At 39.3% G+C, this 22,064-nt stretch overlaps 1 protein-coding gene across 4 annotated transcripts in view; it reads right to left on the bottom strand.

Moving 5' to 3' along the window:
- AK5 (adenylate kinase 5) overlaps positions 1 to 19,596 on the bottom strand; it is a 262,870-nt gene extending 243,274 nt beyond the window's left edge. For 2 of the 4 annotated variants that reach the window (XM_040470694.1, XM_040470695.1), the window contains exons 1-5: positions 19,219 to 19,595; positions 14,735 to 14,921; positions 8,488 to 8,655; positions 3,778 to 3,947; positions 3,562 to 3,675 (exon numbers count right to left, since the gene is read on the bottom strand). In XM_040470694.1, coding sequence (XP_040326628.1) covers positions 3,562 to 3,675; positions 3,778 to 3,947; positions 8,488 to 8,655; positions 14,735 to 14,921; positions 19,219 to 19,278 — 699 coding nt within the window. In that variant the 5' untranslated portion in view covers positions 19,279 to 19,595. Of the gene's footprint in view, positions 1 to 3,561; positions 3,676 to 3,777; positions 3,948 to 8,487; positions 8,656 to 14,734; positions 14,922 to 18,386; positions 18,412 to 19,218 lie in introns of those variants that run through there. The other 2 variants (XM_040470696.1, XM_040470698.1) reach the window with 2 other exon arrangements.
- Between the last annotated feature and the right edge of the window lie 2,468 nt (positions 19,597 to 22,064).

Below are 22,064 nucleotides of genomic sequence, written 5' to 3'. Positions count from 1 at the left end.
CACACCTGTGTATACATGTCCACATGCACACACAAAAAATAGCTGGTTAAAGAAAAAATTTGAAGAGTTGTGGTATAATGAAAATATATTTTTAGTCTTTGTCCCTAATTCCTGGCACAGAGCTTCTAAAACCTTCAGAATTTCCTAGTAGCAAAGTGCTAGTAGCATCTTTTGTTGTTCATAACGAACAGCTTCTGACCATACCTGAATCTAAGCTAATAAAGTGATTCTGGGCAGGGCCCAAAATAGCGTCAGGATGGGGATTTGTTGGCAGAGAGATCAAAATGATATTAGAAGGTGGGAACTTTCAATACCACTCCTTGATCTCCAGGAAGGAGGTTAAAGACAGGGTTAAAAAAATTCTTCAACAATTAACTTTGGGGAGCTTTTGAGTTGGTGAACATGTTGAAGTGCTGGGTGGGGGGTGATGCACCCAGATAGAACATGGAAGTTCTACATTCACAACCCCACACCATGCCCTACACATCTGTTCCATTTGGCTGTTCCTGAGTTGTACCTTTATAATAATCCCTTACATGTATGTAAAGCATTTTCCTGAGTTGGCATCAAAACTGACAAGGGTGTTGTGGGAACCCCAGAATTTGTAGGTGATCGGACACAAGTACAGGTGGCCCTTGGACCTTGTGTCTGACCTCTGCAGTGCAGGCAGTCTCATGGGACTGAGCACTTAACCTCTAGGGTCCATACTAACTTGGATATTTAGCATCAGAGTTGAATTCAATTATCAGATATCTCGTTGGTATTGAGGTCTGGAGAACTGGTATGGAAAATCTGCACATGTTTGGTGTCAGAAATGATACCAGAAAAAAAAAAGACACCACAAGAGCTCAAGCCTACATGGGACATGGAATAATCAGGGCTGACCCTAACAGTTTGCTTTACATAAACACCTTAAGCTTTGCCTCTGCACCCTCTGAACTCTGGCAGCTCAGTCATGGGGGCATCAACCTCAGCACAACTGTTCTGCTTATAGAGGTCAAGATCCTCTACACTATTACAATGGCAACCTAAGAAAGATGTTAAATTGGACTTTTCCAGCCTCAAATGTATGGTTGAGAACAGTAAATGCAAGTGACTGCATATTCTACAGAGAGATACCAGACTGTCCTATAGAACTTCCTAACAGGCGTCCCCAACCAGTATTGTGATGCTTGGCCCATCACCTGAGGCTGTATGAGAGAAGGTGGAGATAGATCAGGTATCCAGAGAGTTGCTGGAGAGTTATGTATTTCTCGCCCCTTGCCCACTACCGGCCCCACCATAAGCCACAATGGGAAGAATTTCAGGAGTCTGAGACATCACTTTGGGTTTCTGAGGCTGAATCAGGCCCAAGCAGATATATGTCAAACTGAATAAAAAAACTGAAATTTTTATTTTATATTGGACTGGTTTTTTTATTAAAATTTTTTTTCCAGCTTTACCGAGATGTAATTGTGGTCTGGGCTTTATAATACCAGAAAGCAACACTATCTGTTAATATTTTAAAGTGACCAGGAGAGCTCTGAGGTCTGCCTGAGTTATTATTCAAGGGAGAAGAGAGAGATTCACAGTATATTTGAAAGGCAATAGAGAGAAAAAAATCAAGAAGCTTTTTCTGCTTGTGGCTGCCAAACGCATGTCATTCAATACATAGTTTGAGTGGCTTTGAGTTGGAATGCCTGCCTGGCTATCATGCTTCCACCAATAGCCAAGAATCATGCAGAACGGCTGCCATAGCACCCATTTTCAACAGCAACATCAGGTGACACAACAGCAACAACGAAAAAATTGATTTTTCTAGTTTTCCTCTTGTCAGGGATGGAGCAATTAGACCAAGCCCTTAAACTGAGAAAGCATCAGAGGTCCTGGACCACTGTGGGGAGAGGAAAGCCTGAAGAGGGGAGAAAGACACTCCAGCACAACAGATGTCCCCAAACAGTCAACCTGAATATTCAAAGAGAGGCTTTATGAAGCTGTCTTCTGGCCTTGAACTGCCTAAATCCATACTTCTTTTATATAATACATAAATTTACATCTTATTTGACTTTGTATCCTCTGATATAATATCTGTAATATGTTAAAAGCCTATTTAAATAAGTAAGAAAAGATAAACAAGTTCAGACACAAAATAGGCAAAGGAAAGCAGGTGATTCACACAAGAAATACAAATGGTCAGTAGAGTATCTGAAAATATACTTTAGTAGTAACTTAAGAAATGCACATTTAAAAGCTGAAAGACTACTGTTTCTTACTTATCAGGTTGGCAAAAATCTTAAATATGAATTGTATCCAGTTGGAAAGGGTCTGGAGAAATTTACTCTCACTCAATACTGATGGGACTATAACTTAGAAAAAACTTTTTGGAGGACCATTTGGAAATAGCTATGAAAAATTTAAATGCATATCTATATGACCATGCACACATGTACACACATGGGTGTGTGTGTGTTTAACATACAGAATATGGCCTAGATGGATATATAACAAGCTTTATAGTATTTCTATTTCTCAGGAGAGAAGGGCAGTGGAATGGAAGTAGGGTATTAATGGACGTTTACTTTTTTTAAAAAATTTTTTCATGTTTATTTATTTTTGAGAGAGAGAGACAGAGTGGGAGCCAGGGAGGGGCAGAGAGAGAGGGAGACACAGAATCTGAAGCAGGCTCCAGGCTCTGAGCTGTCAGCACAGAGTGCGACGCGGGGCTCGAACCCACGAACTGTGAGATCATGACCTGAGCCGAAGTCGGATGCTTAACCGACTGAGCCACCCAGGCACCCCAACGGACGTTTATTTTTTTTTTTCAATATATGAAATTTATTGTCAGATTGGTTTCCATACAACACCCAGTGCTCATCCCAAAAGGTGCCCTCCTCAATACCCATCACCCACCTCCCCTCCCTCCCACCCCCCTGGACGTTTACTTTGTACACCAGGACTTAACATTTTGATGACCACATGTTATTTTTGTAATTAAAATTTTTATATGAAAACTCAGTCACCTTGGCTTTTCAAAGAGTAAATATACAAAGTATTTTAAGTGATTTATTTCCCTTAAAGATATATGTATTAGGTTTTGAGCGTGCATAGTCTACTGAAATTTGTGTAAATTTGGGCAAACTGAACCCTACCTTGTAATAGGTACGTGGTTTAGTATTTTACACCCCAGTGAAGAGGGCTTCCTTATTTAGTAACAATGTAGATATAGGGTGATGTTTTATTTTTGCTGGGCAGTATGGAACAAGCTTGTTTTAAGTAATTAAAGATTTTAAAAGATCTTAGAAAAAGTATTTTGAAATAAAATTTAGAGAGATTTGCATTTTTTAATAAAAATAACGAATTCTATTATTAGTTTATATCTCTTCTTTTTTGGCAGAGACTGTCTCCAATTTTTAGGCATGACTGCCAAGGAAATGACCTTCTGCCAACCCATACTGGGTACTTGCCTGTCTGAAGACCAGAATTCACTCAGAATAACAGCATATCTTCCAAGAAATCTTTTTTTTTTTAACCTCAAAATTTTATACAAAAGTAGGTCATTTAAAATATAAAAAGCATTCTTACTTGGTCCTCAAAAGATAGAGCCTGGGCAACATCTCTTGGAAATCCATCGATAACAATGCCCTCTTCATCAGGTATTTGCATCAATTTCTGTTTTATCTCTGTAATTGTTGTTTCCTTTTATAAATACAAAAATATAAAAAACCACAGTTAGTTAAACTTGCACTCACAGCTGGTACAAAAATCTTCGCAGAATAGAAACAAATTACACAGCAATACCTGTGGGGCCAATTCTCCAGTTGTAATTATTTTGGCAATAAGACTCCATTTCCTATTGCTGCTGGTACTGTGGATCTTCTTTCTCAGTAATTCTCCCACCGAAATGTATTGGAATCCATAACGTTCTGCGATTTTCAAACTTTGAGTACCCTTTCCACTTCCTGGACCACCTACCATTTAAAACAGGCAACATTGTCACTTTCTGGTACAATAAGAAACTCCTTTTTGTACAACTAACTCCACCTTGAGATGCAGAATCTAGATCATAGTAGCAGGGTGGGCAACTTTACACCTGTGCCATTCTCAGCGTTAACCTCTAAACGCAGAGCAAGTACAGACTTAGCCAAGGAAAGCACAGAATTATGATCAACTTTATTAGATGAAAAAGACACCTTTTCCTTCACCTATTTTAGTAAATAACTGATTTAGAAAATTGGACAATGCATTTAAAAGAAATCATTTCTTGGTCTTCTATGTGAAAATCTCATCTTTTTTCCCTCTCTAATCAAAGAAAAACCTAAGAGATACAAGAGACAATGATCAAAATAACAGAAATGTGTTCGGTGCCAACAAGGAGCGACATTTAGTGAAATGTAACAATTATTTTTCAAACCAAAGGCACATCAATATTGACACAACTTATTTAAAAATTTTTTTAACTCTGTTCCTGCGTCTCCTTGCTTCATCTCCTTTAAATTCCAAAGAAGTTTTATGCGATGAATATGCAGAGTGGATGGAATAGGTCCTTAGAACAACTTCATAGAGCTCATGATAATTTTGATTGCGTGATACATTAGTATGAGATAATTAACATTTTGCAACCTTACTCAATACTAATCATTGGTAATCATCATTTATTTTTTAGAAGCTTAAGTACTAAAATAATTATAAAATATATACCTCAGATTTTATTTCCAATCACATTAGATTATTTTAATTTATATTTCCAAACAACCTAGACTGACTGGAATCTAAAGTCTGAACAAATTTCTAAATAAAGCACATAGCAATCAGCACAGTCTGATTTTGATTTATTACTTCTTGATTATCAAAATGAAATATTTTCAAGTACTTAAGCATAAGTTATTGATGGTAGACAAAATGTTTTTAAAGGTCAACGTCTAATAAGTAATGAACTGTTTCGTTAATATTCACTGAAAATAATTATAATTTATTAAGCAATATTGAAAATAAAAATTCAATAGAAAAGTGAGTTGATATTCTCCCTACTAATTCAATATGTCAAGTTTTGGCAGGGATTAGAAGTCATTTAATACATAATTACTTAGTGATTAATTTGTGCAAATAATGTAAGTAAAAAAGGACAGGTGTTTTGTTTTTTATAAGAGGGGTTCTGAGTGGGGAGACTTGCCTGTCCGGGGCTTATTTCCTCTTTAAAAATTTTAAAGTGCAGGGGCGCCTGAGTGGCTCAGTCGGTTAAGCATCCGACTTCAGCCCAGGTCATGATCTTGCAGTTTGTGAGTTTGAGCACCGCGTCGGGCTCTGTGCTAATAGCTCAGAGCCTGGAACCTGCTTCAGATTCTGTGTCTCCCTCTCTATTTGCTCCTCCTCTGCTCACACTCTGTCTGTCTGTCTCTCTCTAAAAAAATAAACATTAAAAAAAATCTTTTAAATGCAGAATTCTAAGATCAACTAATGAGAATCATTTCTTAACACCCATACCAACTAATGTACGGCTTTCACTTTTTTATTGCTTTATGAACCTTAGGATAGGAATTTGTTTACATTTTTAACCACTCCCTTTCTAAGAAACTCTAAATCTTATCCTATTAGATTTAATATTATGAACTACTCCTAAATTAAATTCATTACTTTGCAAAATTTTGGTTCTAAATAGCTGTTTTTGGCCTATTAACCTATGTGCAAATCATGGATTGGCTTGAAGTAAAAATTATATGAACAACTCCATCAAATTTAAGCTAATTTGATCCCTGAAGCATGAATGTTACCATTCATAAACTATATTTCCACGCTTTATCTCACAAAGCATCAAACTAAGAGATTAAAAATCCCACTGAATTAAAAAAAATCAAATATGCTAAGAAAGTTATGGCACCTTCAAGAAAAAAAATTTGTCAACTCATGGAAGCAAACAGCAGACAGGACAAACACATGATTAGCACAACTGAGAGAGAACAGCTTTAATTTATTATGAGTTTGATTAATGAAGCTACCTAACAAATTAATTTTACTTTCTTCTCTCTGAAACCAGAGTGAGCTTAATCTTGTTCTATTTATTTATCTCCAATACTTATAAATATTAGAATCCATCTAACTCTTAGATTTAATAATTATGTTAACATAAGAGAGATTCATATCTGTGCCAAGAAGGCTAACTGTAAAAAAAAGTCTGCATCACCAGAAGGGAAATTTTCTTTATTTGAATGTAATACCATGTGGGTATCTGTACCTCTTCCACTCCTTTTTTAGGCTAGTACTAATAAAAATTTGTAAGATTCAGGTACAATTATTTTATAATTTCTCAAAAGTCATAAAATTGTCCCAATTTTCTCAAATGGATTTGGCTTTTCCTTTCTTGTAATATCTCAATGCTCTAAAAGTTATTTACACTCATTGGTTCTGCATCATTCTTGGAATACATAAAACTTTATAGTGTGTAAGTGTAAAACCAGAATCACACTTGTGGGAAGCAAATTGATTTTACTGAGTAAAAAAGATCTGTGGAGTTCTTCAAAGCGGAGGAGGTTTGAAGCATTTATATCTTCTTCAAAGATCTTAGTTTACTGAAATATTTTAGTCATTTTCATATAAGATTCGCAATACAGAAAAAATTCACATATGTGTTGTTTTACTCAAGAGCATTTTGGTATTACACCTTTTTCATGTACAATCAAGCCTCCATTTGTTTGTCTAATTAATAATCATCAATATTTTAGTAACAGCAAAAAGAAAAATAAAATTGAAAGAATATTTCATTATCAAATTGTGAAATAATTTCCAATTATTCTTCACCTGTAGCATAAAGCATTTCTTCATCTTCTGGGTAAAGACCTCAAGCTTTTTTTTTTTTTTTTTTTTAATGTGTTTATTTATTTTTAAGAGACAAAGAGAGAGTGCAAAAGCAGGTGAGGGGCAGAAAGAGAGAGGGAGACACAGAATCAGAGCAGGCCCCGGGCTCTGAGCTGTCAGCACAGAGTCTGACGCGGGGCTCAAACACATGAACCATGAGATCATGACCTGAGCCAAAGTTGGACGCTCAACCGATTGAACCACCCAGGCACCCCGGACATCAAACTTTTAAGCACACAATGCACAAAATTCCATTTTCAAGAATAGAAAGAGATTTATGGCAAACGGTGGCTACCATACGCTATAAGAATAATGACTTTAAAAAACCCAGTTTCTATACCGTCTTTCTACAGGGGTGCCTGGGTGGCTCAGTTGGTGAAGTATCCAACTTCGGCTTGGGTCATGATCTCGTGGTCCATGAGTTTGAGCCCCATGTCGAGCTCTGTGCTGTCAGTTCAGAGCCTGGAGCTTGCATTGGATTCTGTGTCTCCTTCTCTCTCTGCCCCTCCCCCACTAACGCTCTGTCTCTCTCAAAAAATGAATAAACATTAAAAAAAATTATACTGTCTTTCTACAACATTATTTTAAACAGTTAAGGGCTAAATATATTTGCAGTTTCATTTTCATTACATTTAGAGATGTACCAATGTCACTCCTTCTAGTCTGGTGAACTTATATTCTTGTTTTAGCTTGGTGTATTTATTTGCATCTTCCTAATTGTCATCATCATTATATCTTCTGGAAACAGTACTTCTTTACATGGGGCTGTATTCATTTGCCCTCTATTAACAATTACTGACTAGAATAGCTTTGAACATTTCACACTAGATTTTTGCTTTTGGTCATCTCTGTGAAAGCTAAGTCAAATTGGAAAGTGAGACAATGATCACATATTTACGTGTTCACAGGTCTTTTCGTGATTTTTACAGATTTTGAGGAAGTTGGGATTTGCAAGAACAGTCAAAAATGCAATTTACGAAAATTAAACATTTTGCATATCTGTTTTTTGTGCAATGGTAGCAGACTGATATTTTCACAGTTATTCATAGAAATAATTTTAAAAATTAACTGTTATTATTATTTTGATAAATACTCAAATGGTAGGTGCTCTGTAAAACACTATGCTACTAGATTTGCTGGTCTGAAACATCAAAATTCAGACTTTATTTTAGGTGCCAGATTGCTACAATGATGATTCATTTATATGTGTCTTTACCAACATATTATTATTATTTCCCTTTAAGGTTAATAGTGAATAAAAATTCAATATGTTGAGTAAAAAGATAAAAAAGCCACATCGTGTTTAGAAAACTTCTACTGGATTCAGTTATATATGTCAAAAATTAAACAGACAAAGCCATAGGACAATAAATATTGAAGAGATTAATACTTTCAATTCATTGTAGACAATTTCTAGGACATTGTAATGAGAGTCTATAAAAGTGGAATAGGCATTAGATTATATAATTATAACAATTCTGTTTTATGAAAAATTACACTAAAATATTTCCATCTACTGTCTCTTGAGCTTTTGTTTCTATTGTCTGTCATTATCCAACTCAGTATTTGCAAATAAACATAATAAACGTAATTTCTTGAAATGTAAACATATAAGCAAAGATAGCAATAGTATAAGAATTTTACTTTCTGTCCTCATACCTATGACAAGTATGATTTTTGGTCGAGGTCTAGTAGGATCAAAAACATCGTACTCCTCAATTAACTCTGCAGTCTCAGAGAGGTCTGTATCACTTTCTATGGAGAATTGATGGATTGGAGGGAGACGATCATACCGCCGATATGGAAAGTTTGAATTTTCAGGCATCACTGCAAAAGAGTAAGATAACTTTGAAACGGGAAAAAAAGCATAATAAAACAGATTTTGTACTAGCCAATTAGCAGAAGAAAAATTTTAAACTAAATGTGTTTGATTTTTTCAACTGAAGAAGACCCTATCCTACAAGTGGTCTGCAAACTTTTCTTAAAGGGCCAGACATTCAATATGTTGAGATTTGAACAGTCTCATACTCAAGTTGGCTATGGTAGCAGAAAAGTGATCAAAGACAATATATAAACAAATGGATGAGCTTGTGTTTCAATAAAACTTTATTTATAAAACCAGGTAAGGAGCTTGACTCAGGGCATGGGTCATAGTTTGCCAACCCCTGTTCTGGAGGAACCTTCTTAAGCACTGCCTAATCTTAGTTGATAGTTTGTATACATCCTGATCTCTGCAAATGGTGCTCCCTACAGTTTGTAGTATAGAATCTCACAACTCTCACAAGTTCACAGCCGCTAACTCGTTATTAGCTAACAGCTAACGTGTTGTTCAAGGCTCAACTGTGGTTCACGTGGTCATGGCTCCTTCCTTCCTCACCCTAAGTGTCCGTACTCTGGGAGGCACAGAGAAGCCCTAATTACCCAAAAGGCACCTGCACAAAAGAGACAGGAAGTCACTTGGTCTTCCATGAGGGATTTGGCTGTGGGGACTACTGGATTTTAGCATGGCATAATGCTCACATCTCTTTCTGGGATGTTGATCAGGTAGAACTGTTCATTCTCTGTTGATACAATAAATGAGCTCATTGACTGCTAACCCATTGGACTCACTTCAGTTCTGTGAAAAGAGTAATCTGAAATGATAGTGATTATTCTTTAGAAAATTCTAGAAAGCGTGTATGATAGGAAAGGTACTGACAATGGTATCCTGTTCTGCCTTGAAATTGAATTGCTACACCCAACACAGGGCAAAACTCTCAGCATTATCCTCAATTAGTTTCTTCCCTCACCACTCATATCTACTGCCATAGACTTTATCTCTAAAATATATCCCAAATGCATATACTTTTCTCCATCTCCACTATTACAACTTTTCCCCAACCACCATCATTTACCTGGACTCCTGTTAAAGACTCTTGACTGGTCTGCCTGCTTACAAGCTTGTGCCCACAATCCACTGCCTGAAATACTCTTCCTGATGCCATCCTATGGCTGCCTGCTGCTTACCATTCACACCTCAGCTCAAATGACACCTTCTATCATATGACTTTACTGACTTTTTAATCTCAAATAGTTAACTTCAAGGACATCACTCTAGTAATGCTCTACACAGCATCTACTACTTCATCATCTGAAAGGTGTCTATTAATTCATTGTTTGTCTTTTCCCATTAGAATGTTCAGTTCCAGGAAGGAGGGACCTTACTTATCTGGAACCATATCCCTGGGATCTAGAACTATCTTGGCACATAGTCAGTGTCCAATAAATATTTGTTGAATTAGTAACAAAGACAATAGCCTTGCTGAAATAGTTGGTTTCCCATAAAGGAAAGCCAGAAGATGGGTAGGCAGAGTGTGGCCACAGGGTGGAGGGCCTTGACCACCAGGGTAAAGTGTTTAGCTTCAATCTAGTAGAAAGCCAGTGGAGATTTGGGGGATGGGTGGGTAGAGAAGTGACATAATAAGATATGAAATACATTTTTTAGGAAGATTAATCTGGTGGTGGTTAGAATAAATTTAAGTGGGGAGATAAAGAGAAGAAAGAATAGCAGCCAGGAGTCAGCAGGGGTCAGGAGTAACAGGTGAGAAATGAAGGCTTCAGTTGGAGGAGCAGCATGAGAAATGACATGAGTGGTTGGGTATGAAGAATATGATTAGGGTTGGGATCTGTGACATGAAAGGAGGTGACAGTCCAAAAAACAATTGCCAGGGTTCAAGTCTAAATGAAAAAAAAGAACACATTGCATTTAATATGCCATCTTTCTGCTCTCTCTTTTCTGATCCAGAAATAGTGGGCTTCTATATCATAGCCTCTTCCTCTATGTTAGGAACTCCTGTTCTCTGTTCCCTGGTATATACTCAAACTCCTCCATCCTTCTCTAGCTAACACCTACTCAGCTTTCTGTCTCCAAGCATTAGCATATCAGTTCTTCCAGGAAGCCTACCCTGAACCCTAGCCTAGGTTGGATCTATTCCCCTGTTAATATGGTTGATTTTATAGCATATGGTATTTTCTTTTCTTTTTTTTTTTAATTTTTTTTTCAACGTTTATTTATTTTTGGGACAGAGAGAGACAGAGCATGAACGGGGGAGGGGCAGAGAGAGAGGGAGACACAGAATCGGAAACAGGCTCCAGGCTCTGAGCCATCAGCCCAGAGCCTGACGCGGGGCTCGAACTCACGGCTGCGAGATCGTGACCTGGCTGAAGTCGGACGCTTAACTGACTGCACCACCCAGGCGCCCCTCATATGGTATTTTCTATAGCACCCATTGTACTTCTGTTTACATATGTTTTCACCATTAATATTTTTTATTCCATAGTCAAAATAATCACCAACTTCATCATTTTTATTTTAAAAATTATTCCTGATTAATATAATTTTATACAAATTCTTAACAAAATAACCTCAGCATTATATTCTATACCAAATTTTTATGTATATATATCATATATATAATGCATATGCATCAGACTTGTATAGGGTGTCTATCTATACTCCTACAGTATTTACAAAGCATTTCTTTTTAATTTCTTTAAAAATTTTATTTTTTGTTTTTCAATTGAAGTATGCTTAACATAGTGTTATATTAGTTTTAGGTTTACAATGTAATGATGCAATAATTCTATACATTTCTCAGTGCTCAGCAAGACCAGTAGACTCTTAATCCCTTGATTATTTTATCCATCCCCCCCCACCCCATCACCTCCTCTCTAGCGATCATCAATTTTTGTCTGTGCTTAGGAGTTTGGTTTTTTGTTTGTCTTTTTTTCTTTGTTAGTTTGTTATGTTTTAAATTCCACAAATCATACAGTGTTTGTCTTTCTCTGTCTGGTTTATTTCACTTAGCATTATACCCTCTAGGTCACTGCATGAAGGCAGGTACCATGTTTGTTCTTTCTTGGTGGCTGCATCCTTAGTCCTAAAAGAATGACAACAGTAGTGCTCAATAAATGGTCATTTTAATGCTCAACTGACTCATTGACTGACTTCATGGACATAAGAAAAGGAGAAGGGAGTGCAGGTACTGAAGCAAATATGCTACACTTGTTTTTAAACATCTTGAGTATAAGATGACAATGAGATATTCCAGAACAGAAGCTCTATGGACATTTGGAACTTTGGGACTAGAACTCTTATTTATAACAAATTATTTGTTCAATTGTTTGGCAGGAAAAAAAAAGATGCTTGTCTCACATGTATAGTAAAATCCTTTAAAGAAGTATCAGTTAACAATTTATCCTTGCTTTTTATCATATTTTTATGTATGAAAGTAATTTGCCTAAATGGTTAAAATGTTTTATTTCATAGAATAATTTTTCATGGTAATTATATATTAGCACAGCTATGTCAATATTTCAGCAAAGTATACATGAATCACCTTTTATTTCTACAAATAATCATGCTTTAAGTTACTGGGAACTTACCAGTTTTCTTTAACTTAATAATATATCCTGTAAATTATAGCTAAAACTTACATAGCACAAGTGTGTAAACCATTTGATAAAATAAATTTTATTACAGAAAAGTCTATTTAGAAACCATTTTCTGTCTTTTAGCATGTGTCCTAGATATAGGAAGGTAATAAGACATTCTTGTCATCATAATACATTGAAAGGTTCTATTTGATGATTAATTAAAAGATCTCTGAGTAGGAATTCTGGTAAAGTATTATTAAGTACGGAGATTCTAAAATTAACAAACAATTTTAATTCTAATTAAAGTTAAATCCACATTTTCCATTCCTGTTTAAGCTCATCCTGCTAAGTCAGGAGCTCCAACTTGTCATTTGTGTGCCCAATATAGCCTCATAGATGGGTTTTGTTCAGCTAAACATTTTCCCAAAATTTGTACATGACTGCCTTTAGACAATGTTCTAATTTGACCACAGTCCCCACTGTTCCCTATTACACACTTGTTCTGCCTGGCTTCTATGTATCATCAAGTCAAGTAAGTATAAAATAGAAGCATTCAGGCTTCATTTTGTTGCAAAACAGTCACTTTGTACACCCAGGCTGAGAGCCACTTTTTTATTAAGGGAATGTTATATGCTGTTAGATTTAAATTTTAAAAGGCAAGAATATTTTAGACTAAATCCAGTAATACCTGAGGTTTGTTAGTGCTTTAAGGCTAAACCTTAAAGTGGCTCCCTAAACTTATCTCACTTGATTTAACAAGGACATGGGGCATGTATTTAAGATTGAGCCAGGTTCCACCAGTATGACAACACCCTGGGAAGTAAGTTAGCTGTCTTGGGAAAGTATATGAACACTTCAAGCCCATGAAAACATTATTTTGTTCACTGAAGCAGAAATTTACTAAGTGGTGTGCCCCAGTGGTAACTGGCACTTAACACTCAGGCCTACATGACCAAGTGATGATTCCTGCATGAAGATGTCTCTGAAAAAATGTTGTTTCTGCTTACCCTTTCTGTATGTTTCTTTCTTTTTTTAAAAATTTTTTAAAAATGTTTATTCATTTTTTGAGAGAGAGATGGAGACAGAGCATGAGTGGGGGAGGGGCAGAGAGAGCGGGGGAGACAGAATCCCAAGCAGGCTCCGGGCTCTGAGCTGTCAGCACAGAGACTGATGTAGGGCTCAAACCCACGAACTACGAGATCATGACCGAGTCAGACATTTAACTGACTGAGGCACCCAGGCACCTCTCTGAGTGTGTTTCTTAAAAATTAACACACTATGTCTTTTCCCCACACTACATGCAAATAAAATCTAAGTGACCCATGTAAATAAAACAAACTAAGGCTTATCTCCCTTTTGTATTTACTACAAACACTATAATACTTGTATTACAAATACTTCAAATTCTGTCTGTCTGGCTAAAACTTTTCACAGCACAATTTTTGAAAATGGTGCAAATTTTGAAAATGTAATGATCTTGGCCACTGGGAAAGAATAAATTTAGTTTCCCTTGATTGGAAACTAAATTCCACTTTACACATACTATTATACTTCTTGATTTCATCCAGAGTCTAAAGGCTGGTTGGCTGATGTTGAACCACTAATTTTGATAAGCATGTATTTCAGAAAGCTATCAGAATATACTATGAACCTCCTCTAGTGAACTCTAATTCTTAGTTCCAAACTATTCCTAAAATTGCGACAAGTTCATGTCTTCTACTTCTTTTATAGCAGCTAAATGCCTAGTCTAATGTATTGAATTCAATAGCTGCATAAAAAATACTTGTTGGATTAACTAGTATAAACTTAACATGCATTTATGCGGATGCATTAATATGAACTCTGAGTTAGGAAACACATTATTCCAAGCTCTTCCCAGCTAATAAAAAAATGTTGAATTGTTACAGAGTAACAGTTTTGTCTACCCATTTATTTGGGAAAATCTTATTTGCAATGTTAAGAAAAATTCAGTTCGCTAATGTAATTCATTTTGCAAAATATTGAAGGCAGACGTATACAATTTCATTAAGCCTTTAGGGAAGTGCTGGACAGTGGTATGTGATTTTGTTCATCTTATCACAGAGGTAATTAGAATTAGGAGCAGAGAGAGAGTAATCATGTTCCAGGGCCAAGTATCTTTCCAGATTTTTAGAAACCTAATAAATTAAATAAGTGCCTACAGTCTATATGGTATGTTTTATTTTATTTTTTTTAATTTTTTTTTCAACGTTTATTTATTTTTGGGACAGAGAGAGACAGAGCATGAACGGGAGAGGGGCAGAGAGAGAGGGAGACACAGAATCGGAAACAGGCTCCAGGCTCCGAGCCATCAGCCCAGAGTCTGACGCGGGGCTCGAACTCACGGACTGAGAGATCGTGACCTGGCTGAAGTCGGACGCTTAACCGACTGCACCACCCAGGCGCCCCAATATATGGTATGTTTTAAAGAGAACTGCTGTAACTGTAAACTATTATTCTACATATACATTACCATTTCTTAGAAAGGATCTCCGTGATTGTCCTCCATTGAGCGGAGGTAAGGTCTTCTTTTCCTGGCTGACAAATGTATCCCACTTCACCTTGTCGCAGCCGCCTAATTCCTTGACTTTCTTTAAACAACTTTCCAAGTACTCTACTGGGTCTTCAGGCTTAGAACACATCAGTCCATTCAAAAGGCTCTGAAATACAACAATAAAATATGCCCACATAAAATATGCTTTCAAACTACCTTTGTTAAAATAGTGTATGTCTCATTGTTAAATTCTGGGTTGTTTTTGTTCTTTGCATTTTCTTTTAATGAACACGATTTGATTGAGTAATTAAGATAACCCCTAAATTCTTGACCAATTAACTTTTAGCTCAGCATTTTCTGCCTTTTAAACAATTCAGGCAACTACACAGTTTAAAATGGAGGCACCCTATCAAAGTCAGATAAAGTGCAGTGTGTAAAAATGCTCCAGTCATTATTCATCTTATTTCTACCCAACTTTTTTTTAAAGTAGGATTCATGCCCAGCATGGAGCTCAACACAGGGCTTGAACTTAAAACCCTGAGATCAGGACCTGAGCTGAGATCAAAGACCCGAGCTGAGATCAAGAGTTGGATGCTTACCCAACTAAGCCACCCTGGTGCTCCATTCCTACCCATTCTTAAAGGCTCCAAGCCTCAGTTTCTTCATTTGTAAAATAGGAGTACTAATACCTACTTCAGAGGGTTTTTTAAGGATTAAAAAAATTAATATTTGTAAAGTACATATTAAGGTCCTGGCACATAGTGAATACCCAATAAATATTGGTGATTTTAGTTAATATTATTGTTACCAGGAAGTCTCCCCTAAGCTCCCAGTTTGGGTTGTGGACCTCTTCCTTTGCATTCCATATTACCCAGAAAAAAACATCTTGCCTGTCATTTATACTAAAACCACCAGTTGATGTGTTGGTCTCATATTCCAAACTGTAAACTCTTCAACAACACAGTGTAGGTCTCTTTTATTTTTCAATCTCTAGCCCCCGACACTGTCTCTGGCACATGGTAGGTACATATTGGACTGTTCTGTAACTAGGAAAAAAAATGTATTCAAACCATAGCCTCAAGCTTTATTATTTGATCTATAATAAGTCACCACCATATCCATTGACATTACAGAGGAAAAACCTGGTGTCCAATATGTCACATGTACTCATTTATAAAAATGCTACAAATTTGGAAATGCTGACTCCTGGGAACTGGACTGATGTGTAAAATATTTTCCTTTACAGTATTTCATGGAAAAAAACATAGAGGATTATTATCACCAATATACATTATTAATGCACAACTCACACATCCTTTGAAAGGCTGACATCTTTGCTAAATACAGTATTTTATTTTCAGGTTATTCTTGTGCAATTTGCTCCAAGTGGTAGGCAGTTCTTCCCAGGTATATTTGTTCTCTCAAATCCCAAATAGTGTGAGTTAGAATGTTCTGAGGAGCTCCACAGCAGAAAGAGAGGAAAATCTAATCTGGGCATTCACATTCAGTTTTTGTGTCATGATCTGTGTTATATACACACAGACACACAGACACACAGACACACAAACACACACATTGTGTTTCACTCCTGACATTGCTCTGTTAATATAGTTAACTGTGGCAGTGCTTACTCTGTCTTTGTATGCCTTAGTTTCCCCAATGCACTCTCAACCTTGTGTGGTATTATTATCCCCATTTTATAGATTAGGAAACCATGACATAGAGATATTAGTGAGTTGATCAAGGTTATTCAGCTAGAGACCTGTAGGCCCAGGATTCCAACTCAATATGTTTTTAAGTTTATTTTTTTTTTGAGAGAGAGAGTCAGGGAGAGGCAGAGAGAGGGAGAGAGAGAGAGAAAGAGAGAGAGAGAGAGAGAGAGAGAGAGAGAGAGAGAGAATCCCAAGCAGGCTCCACACTGTGTGCACAGAGCCCAACGTGGGGCTGGATCTCACGAACCGTGAGATCATGACCTGAGCTGACATCAAGAGTCAGATGCTTAGCCCACTGAGCCACCCAGGTGTCTCCCAAATCAATGCTTTTGATTCCAAAACTCACATATTCCTCTCTATATATCTTGCAAAAATATGATATGGGATAAAAAGAAAATGCTAGATTATCTGTACCCCATACATAATCCAACTACAATAGGAATCACTCAAGGTCTCTCTTTTTAAAAATCCCTATTACAGCCTAAAAAGAGTGAACATACTCAATGATATTTTTTTTTTTTACTGGAAAATATATATTTCTAGCCTCCCTAAGCAAATCTGACTCAGATACATGTAGTTGTTTCACAGTATATCGATTCAATAGCAATTACTTAATCTAAAATCTACAGCTGAAGCAGTATTTTTGGTTTGATAGATACCTAATTGATAAACTCTGTATACTTAGAAACTTTGCATACCAATATTGTGATTTGACGGAGAAAATCCAGTTTGGAACCAAAGCATTTGGTTTTGCTGTCTACACTTATCACGTGGAGAGCTGCCAGGTTTTACTTCCATCTTGTGCTGGTAAAGCATAGATTCTTACTGGAAGGACGGAGCCTCTGGAGCCTCTGCAGGTCACCACAGTAATCTTCCGTCTTCCAATTGTCCAAGATTGCACTTAAGTACATTGTGTTACTGCATTTCACCTAAAGGAATGGACTTCCTTCTCTGGGTGGGCACTATTTTAAAATATCCCATCCACATGCAGAAAAACAAAACAAAAAGCATAATACCTGAACAAAAACACCTGCCATTGTGTTTGCATTACACAGTGTAGATTTTCATGAACAAACTATCAAAAATCTCTGTGGTTACCAAAGAGAAAAACAGTACCCATATTTATAAAGAAAATAGACATACTATTAAGCAGCACTTTGCCATAAGGAGACAGTCCTGCAGATGTTTCTAATTATTCTTTTAGAAGCACAGAAATGAAATTGATCTCAGTAGTAGTATTTATAACAAAAACCTTCAGCTCTTCATCTCTGTGTTTACTCTTTGAAAATTAAAAAAGAAAAGAAAAGAAAAAAGAAAAGAAAAGAAAAGGAAAGAAAAGAAAAAACTCTTTAAGAATCCTACCTACCTCCTAGGACCTGTCCTTATGCAACACCTTCTGATTCTTTTCAAGCCTGAGTAACACACTTGCTAGGTTTGGGTATCACACACGAGGTTTGTGCTCAGTGTGTGGTTTACCTGGAAACCTTGGCCTCAGCCCAACCTGAAACTGGTGGCTTACAGAAGTGAGATAAAATGAAGATCTGCAATTATGGTGGCCCATTTTAATGAAAATTTGGGAAAAAACGGGCATAAAATTCTTTTTCCAAATGGTGTTTTAAAACTCCTTTTAGCAGAACACATCCCCCCACCCCCACCCCCAACAGGAGAAAGAACTCATGACCTTTGGTTTATTGGATCAGTCTACAGTCTATTATCTTTCAGAAATGGGGGGCCAGGTTGGTAGTATGGAATTTCTCCTTTCGGGGCTCCATCTATGAAGCTTGGCTCCCTTCCATTTTTTTTTTTTTTTTTAACCAAAGAAAAAGCACACAGAATTCAGGAAGATTTCAAAATGCAAATATGGAGAGAAGAAAAGGAAGCAAAAGACTCCGCGATGTACGCTGAGGTTTAGAACTAACCAAGGTTCCTTTAGTTCATCCCTCAAGCCTCCTCTCCCACATTCCCAAAGTGGTCCTTATCCTCCGGGGTCCTTGGTGGAGATGATGTTGTGATGCGGTCCGAAGACAGAGCAACAGGAGTCACGCCCGCCTTGCCGCTCCCTCTCCGACTTGGTTTCTCTAGGTGGGCTGGAGAAGGCAGGCGAAAGCTACAGCCGGAGAGGCGAGCAAAGAGAATGATCTCTTCCAAGGCAACGGAAAACGTGCTCAGGAGTTCATTCACCGAAAGCGCATAGCAGCGCTGGGTGCCTGCCACCCGGGAGGTAGTGCTGCACTCGACGGGTTTGGATTTGCGTTTTGCATCTTCATCCCTTTCCTCCGAGCTGCTTCCGTCCACACTTCCCCTTCACCGCGGGGTCCTGACCCCGCGGCGTGCGGAGGGGCTAGGGCTCTCGACCCCTACGTTTGAAGTCCTTGCTCGCTCCCGAGCGCCAGCGCACCCGCCTTGGCCTGGCCTAACCCCCAGAGAGTGGGGCCGACGGCTGCCAGCAGCCCACCCTCCACATCCGAGGGGTACGCCGAGGGCAACCTGCTTCCAGAGCTCCTCTGGAAGATTGAAACTTGATCAGTGAGATGCGGGCTTCTGAGCCCAGCCAGCGGACAAGGATCCCGGCAACCCGCTGGAACGGCGACGACCCCGGGCAAGCGGGAGAGCGAGCTTCTGCACCCCCCTTCACTTCTGTGCCCCGAGCCAGCAAGGTGGGACGGGGCGCGGCTTCCTCCCCCCAACCCTGGAGCCCCAGAGATGCCTTTCCCCGATCCTCCCGGCCGCCTGCCAGCCTTAGCCCCCTACCTCGAAAAGCTGAGGGATTTCCCTGCGGGCCAGATACTCCTTGGCATCGTTGGTGTTCATGGCTGTGCCGCGCGTGCCTTGGGGCGCGGGTGGGGAGGTTCCCGGGCTGCGGCGACCTGGGCTGGGGTTGACGGGCTCCGCGCAGAACACCGGTGCAGCCCTGGATCTCACCCGCAAACACTCCCACGCTCAGCTCTGCCTGCCCAGGCCAGAGCCCCCCTCCGCCTGTCCCCAGGGCCTGTGGTCTCCGCGCTCTCGCCGCCCCCGCCTCGCTGCTGGTCCCCGCGCCGGAGCTGCGGGCTTGGAGCAGCGGCTTTCCCGGCTCCCAGGCAGCGCGGCCACCAGAGGAGGGCGGAGGGAGCGGAGGAGGGCGGACAGCGCGGCGGACGCAAGGCAGCTGCCCGCTTGCCTCTCCGGCTCAGCGCGCCGAGCTCTGCGCCTCCCGGAGCCGGGTCTGCGGCTGCGGCCAGTCACGCTGCGCGGGCGGGCACGGGGTGCGGGGGTGGGGACGGGCGCGCGCTGGGGGCTCTCAGTCACACCCCTCCCAGTCACACCACCGCCGGGGCGCGGCGCTGCCCTAAGCGCGCGGCCAGGGGACGCAGCAACCTGGGACCAGGTGGCCAAAGGAAGAGTCTAGGGGTTCTAGGAACCTGTCCCCCACCCCCGCCCGCCACCACAGAGTTACTCCTGCATCCCCTGGAGTTCTCGGGAAGAAACGTAATTGTTACAGAATTTGTCATGTATTCCTAAGGTTACCAATCTTTCATCACAGGGAGCTGGAGGTAAGGAGAAAAGGGGATTCCATGGTGTGGAATCCATCCTCTTAAGATAATTTTTAGACTTGGGGTGTTTCTATCCTTCAGGAAAGTTTTGCTAGCTGCTTTCTAATTTTTCCCCGTCAAGCTCACAGATCCTTACAGATTTCAGTGTAAGGGCATGGAGTGAGGCTGGAATCTTCATTAACAGAAGGATTAATAAGTAGTCAACTAGTTAACCTCCACAAGGAAGAAAGGGAAGGTGGAGGAGAGAAGTGGGTGGTGGGGCGGGGAGAGCTGGAGACCGCTTAAATTGGAAATGTGCTTGGTGGGTGGCCTGGGCACCATCATTAATTGAATCTGAAGGGTGTGTAGTCAGTGGACGGTGGGCCATCAGAGCACCCAGGGGCTGTCTGGTGCACTGAGGCAGCCGTAAGAGTAGAGAACCTTGCTATTAAACACGCCATTATCAAGGTATACCCATCCTCCTCCTAGCTCCCAGGATGACTCATTTCCCCCATTAAGATGTCTTTTCACTGCCTGTTTGAAAGATGGTTTATGCCACCCTGAGAATATGACCTCTGTGTGCAGGGCCTGACACTATGGGAGGGTGTGTGAGATAAAAGGTGGCTCTGATGGCCACTGATACCTGCCAGGGAGAGGAGGAACACTGAGACTGTTTCCCAAAACCAGTGTCTGAATGTCCATTTCATGTGCATCTTTGAAGATCTTTTCTTGATTCCATTTCTTGTCACACAAGGAACTGCCACTGAAGCCTTAACTATAGCTGCAATCCTGTTTTACCCAAGGGAGGGAACTCAAGAATTAACCGAGTCTTGTAAAGTAAATGAAGTTTCCTGAACACTTGTGAAACCATGTCGTATGGTAGCCTTAAATGAGGCAGGTGTTCCAGTTCCACAGAAATTGATTTCTGCCCTCAGAATATACCACAACATTTACAATCCCAGCTTCTGACATCCCTTACCTTATCTGAGAGCAGGTGATGGCCGTAGTTAAACATTGTCTCTTCCCTATGCAACAATGCTTGAAAAGTGCCAGAGTCCATGGCACAAAGCCTACTTTGTGAGCAGGCACAGCTGAGATGAAGCACCTAGGATTTAAGAGGCCACTTTCTGCAGGACCTTTCAAGGTCACCTTTTACAGACAAGAATCTGGCAGAGCACAGCTTACACCCTCTCTCCTAGGGAAGAATGTAACCTAAATAGGTATATAATTCTGAATGCACTTTAGTGTAGCCAGGCAAGGATGCCAACTTGCTTATACGAAGAGAGTGGATAAAGAAGACTGCGTTACGCTAAATAAATAGTCTAGAGAGTCTGAAAAACAGTATAAGCATACCTCAGAGATAGTGCAGGTTTGGTTCTAGACCAATGCAATAAGGTGAGTATTGCAAAAAAACAAGTCAAACGAATTTCTTGGTTTCCTAGTGGGTATAGAAGTTATGTTTATGAATATTAAAATGTGTAACAATGTTGTCTAAAAAATAATCTGCATACCTTAATCAAAAATACTTTATTGTTAAAAATACTAACCACCATCCGAGAGTTCAGTGAGTTGTAATCAATGATCACAGATCACCATAACAAATATAAGAATAATAACAAAGTTTGAGATATTGCAAGAATTACCAAAATGTGACACAGAGACATGAAGTGAGCAAATGCTATTGGAAAATGGTGCCAATAGACTTGCTCGACATAGGGTTGCCACAAACATTCAATTTGTTAAAAAAATCACAATATATGCAAAGCACAAGAAAGCAAGGTGTAATAAAATGAAGTATGCCTGTAACTGGAAATATGGCAAGTTTTCAGGTAGCCTTATGCATTGACAATCAGTGCTTTTCAGTGTGTTCCCGATGTATGAGAAAAGCAAGATATTCATAATTATTCTTGCAAAGGAAGTTGTGGCCACATAGAGAAAGGCTGTGTGAGAGAACTATGGTGCTTAAAAGCCAGGCTGGTGGTTTGGGAGAGGGGAAAGAGAAAGGACAAGGGAAAACAAATACATGCTCGCCATGGGAAAGCTGGTGCATCATTGCCTGGTATGAAATTCTAAATATGAGTATGT

This window comes from Herpailurus yagouaroundi, unplaced genomic scaffold (assembly GCF_014898765.1).
Source record: "Herpailurus yagouaroundi ecotype Mexico unplaced genomic scaffold, PumYag 77, whole genome shotgun sequence".
NCBI classification, from domain to species: domain Eukaryota; kingdom Metazoa; phylum Chordata; class Mammalia; order Carnivora; family Felidae; genus Herpailurus; species Herpailurus yagouaroundi.
Note: the sequence above shows the minus strand (reverse complement) of the source record. Positions and strands in the feature narration are given on the sequence as shown.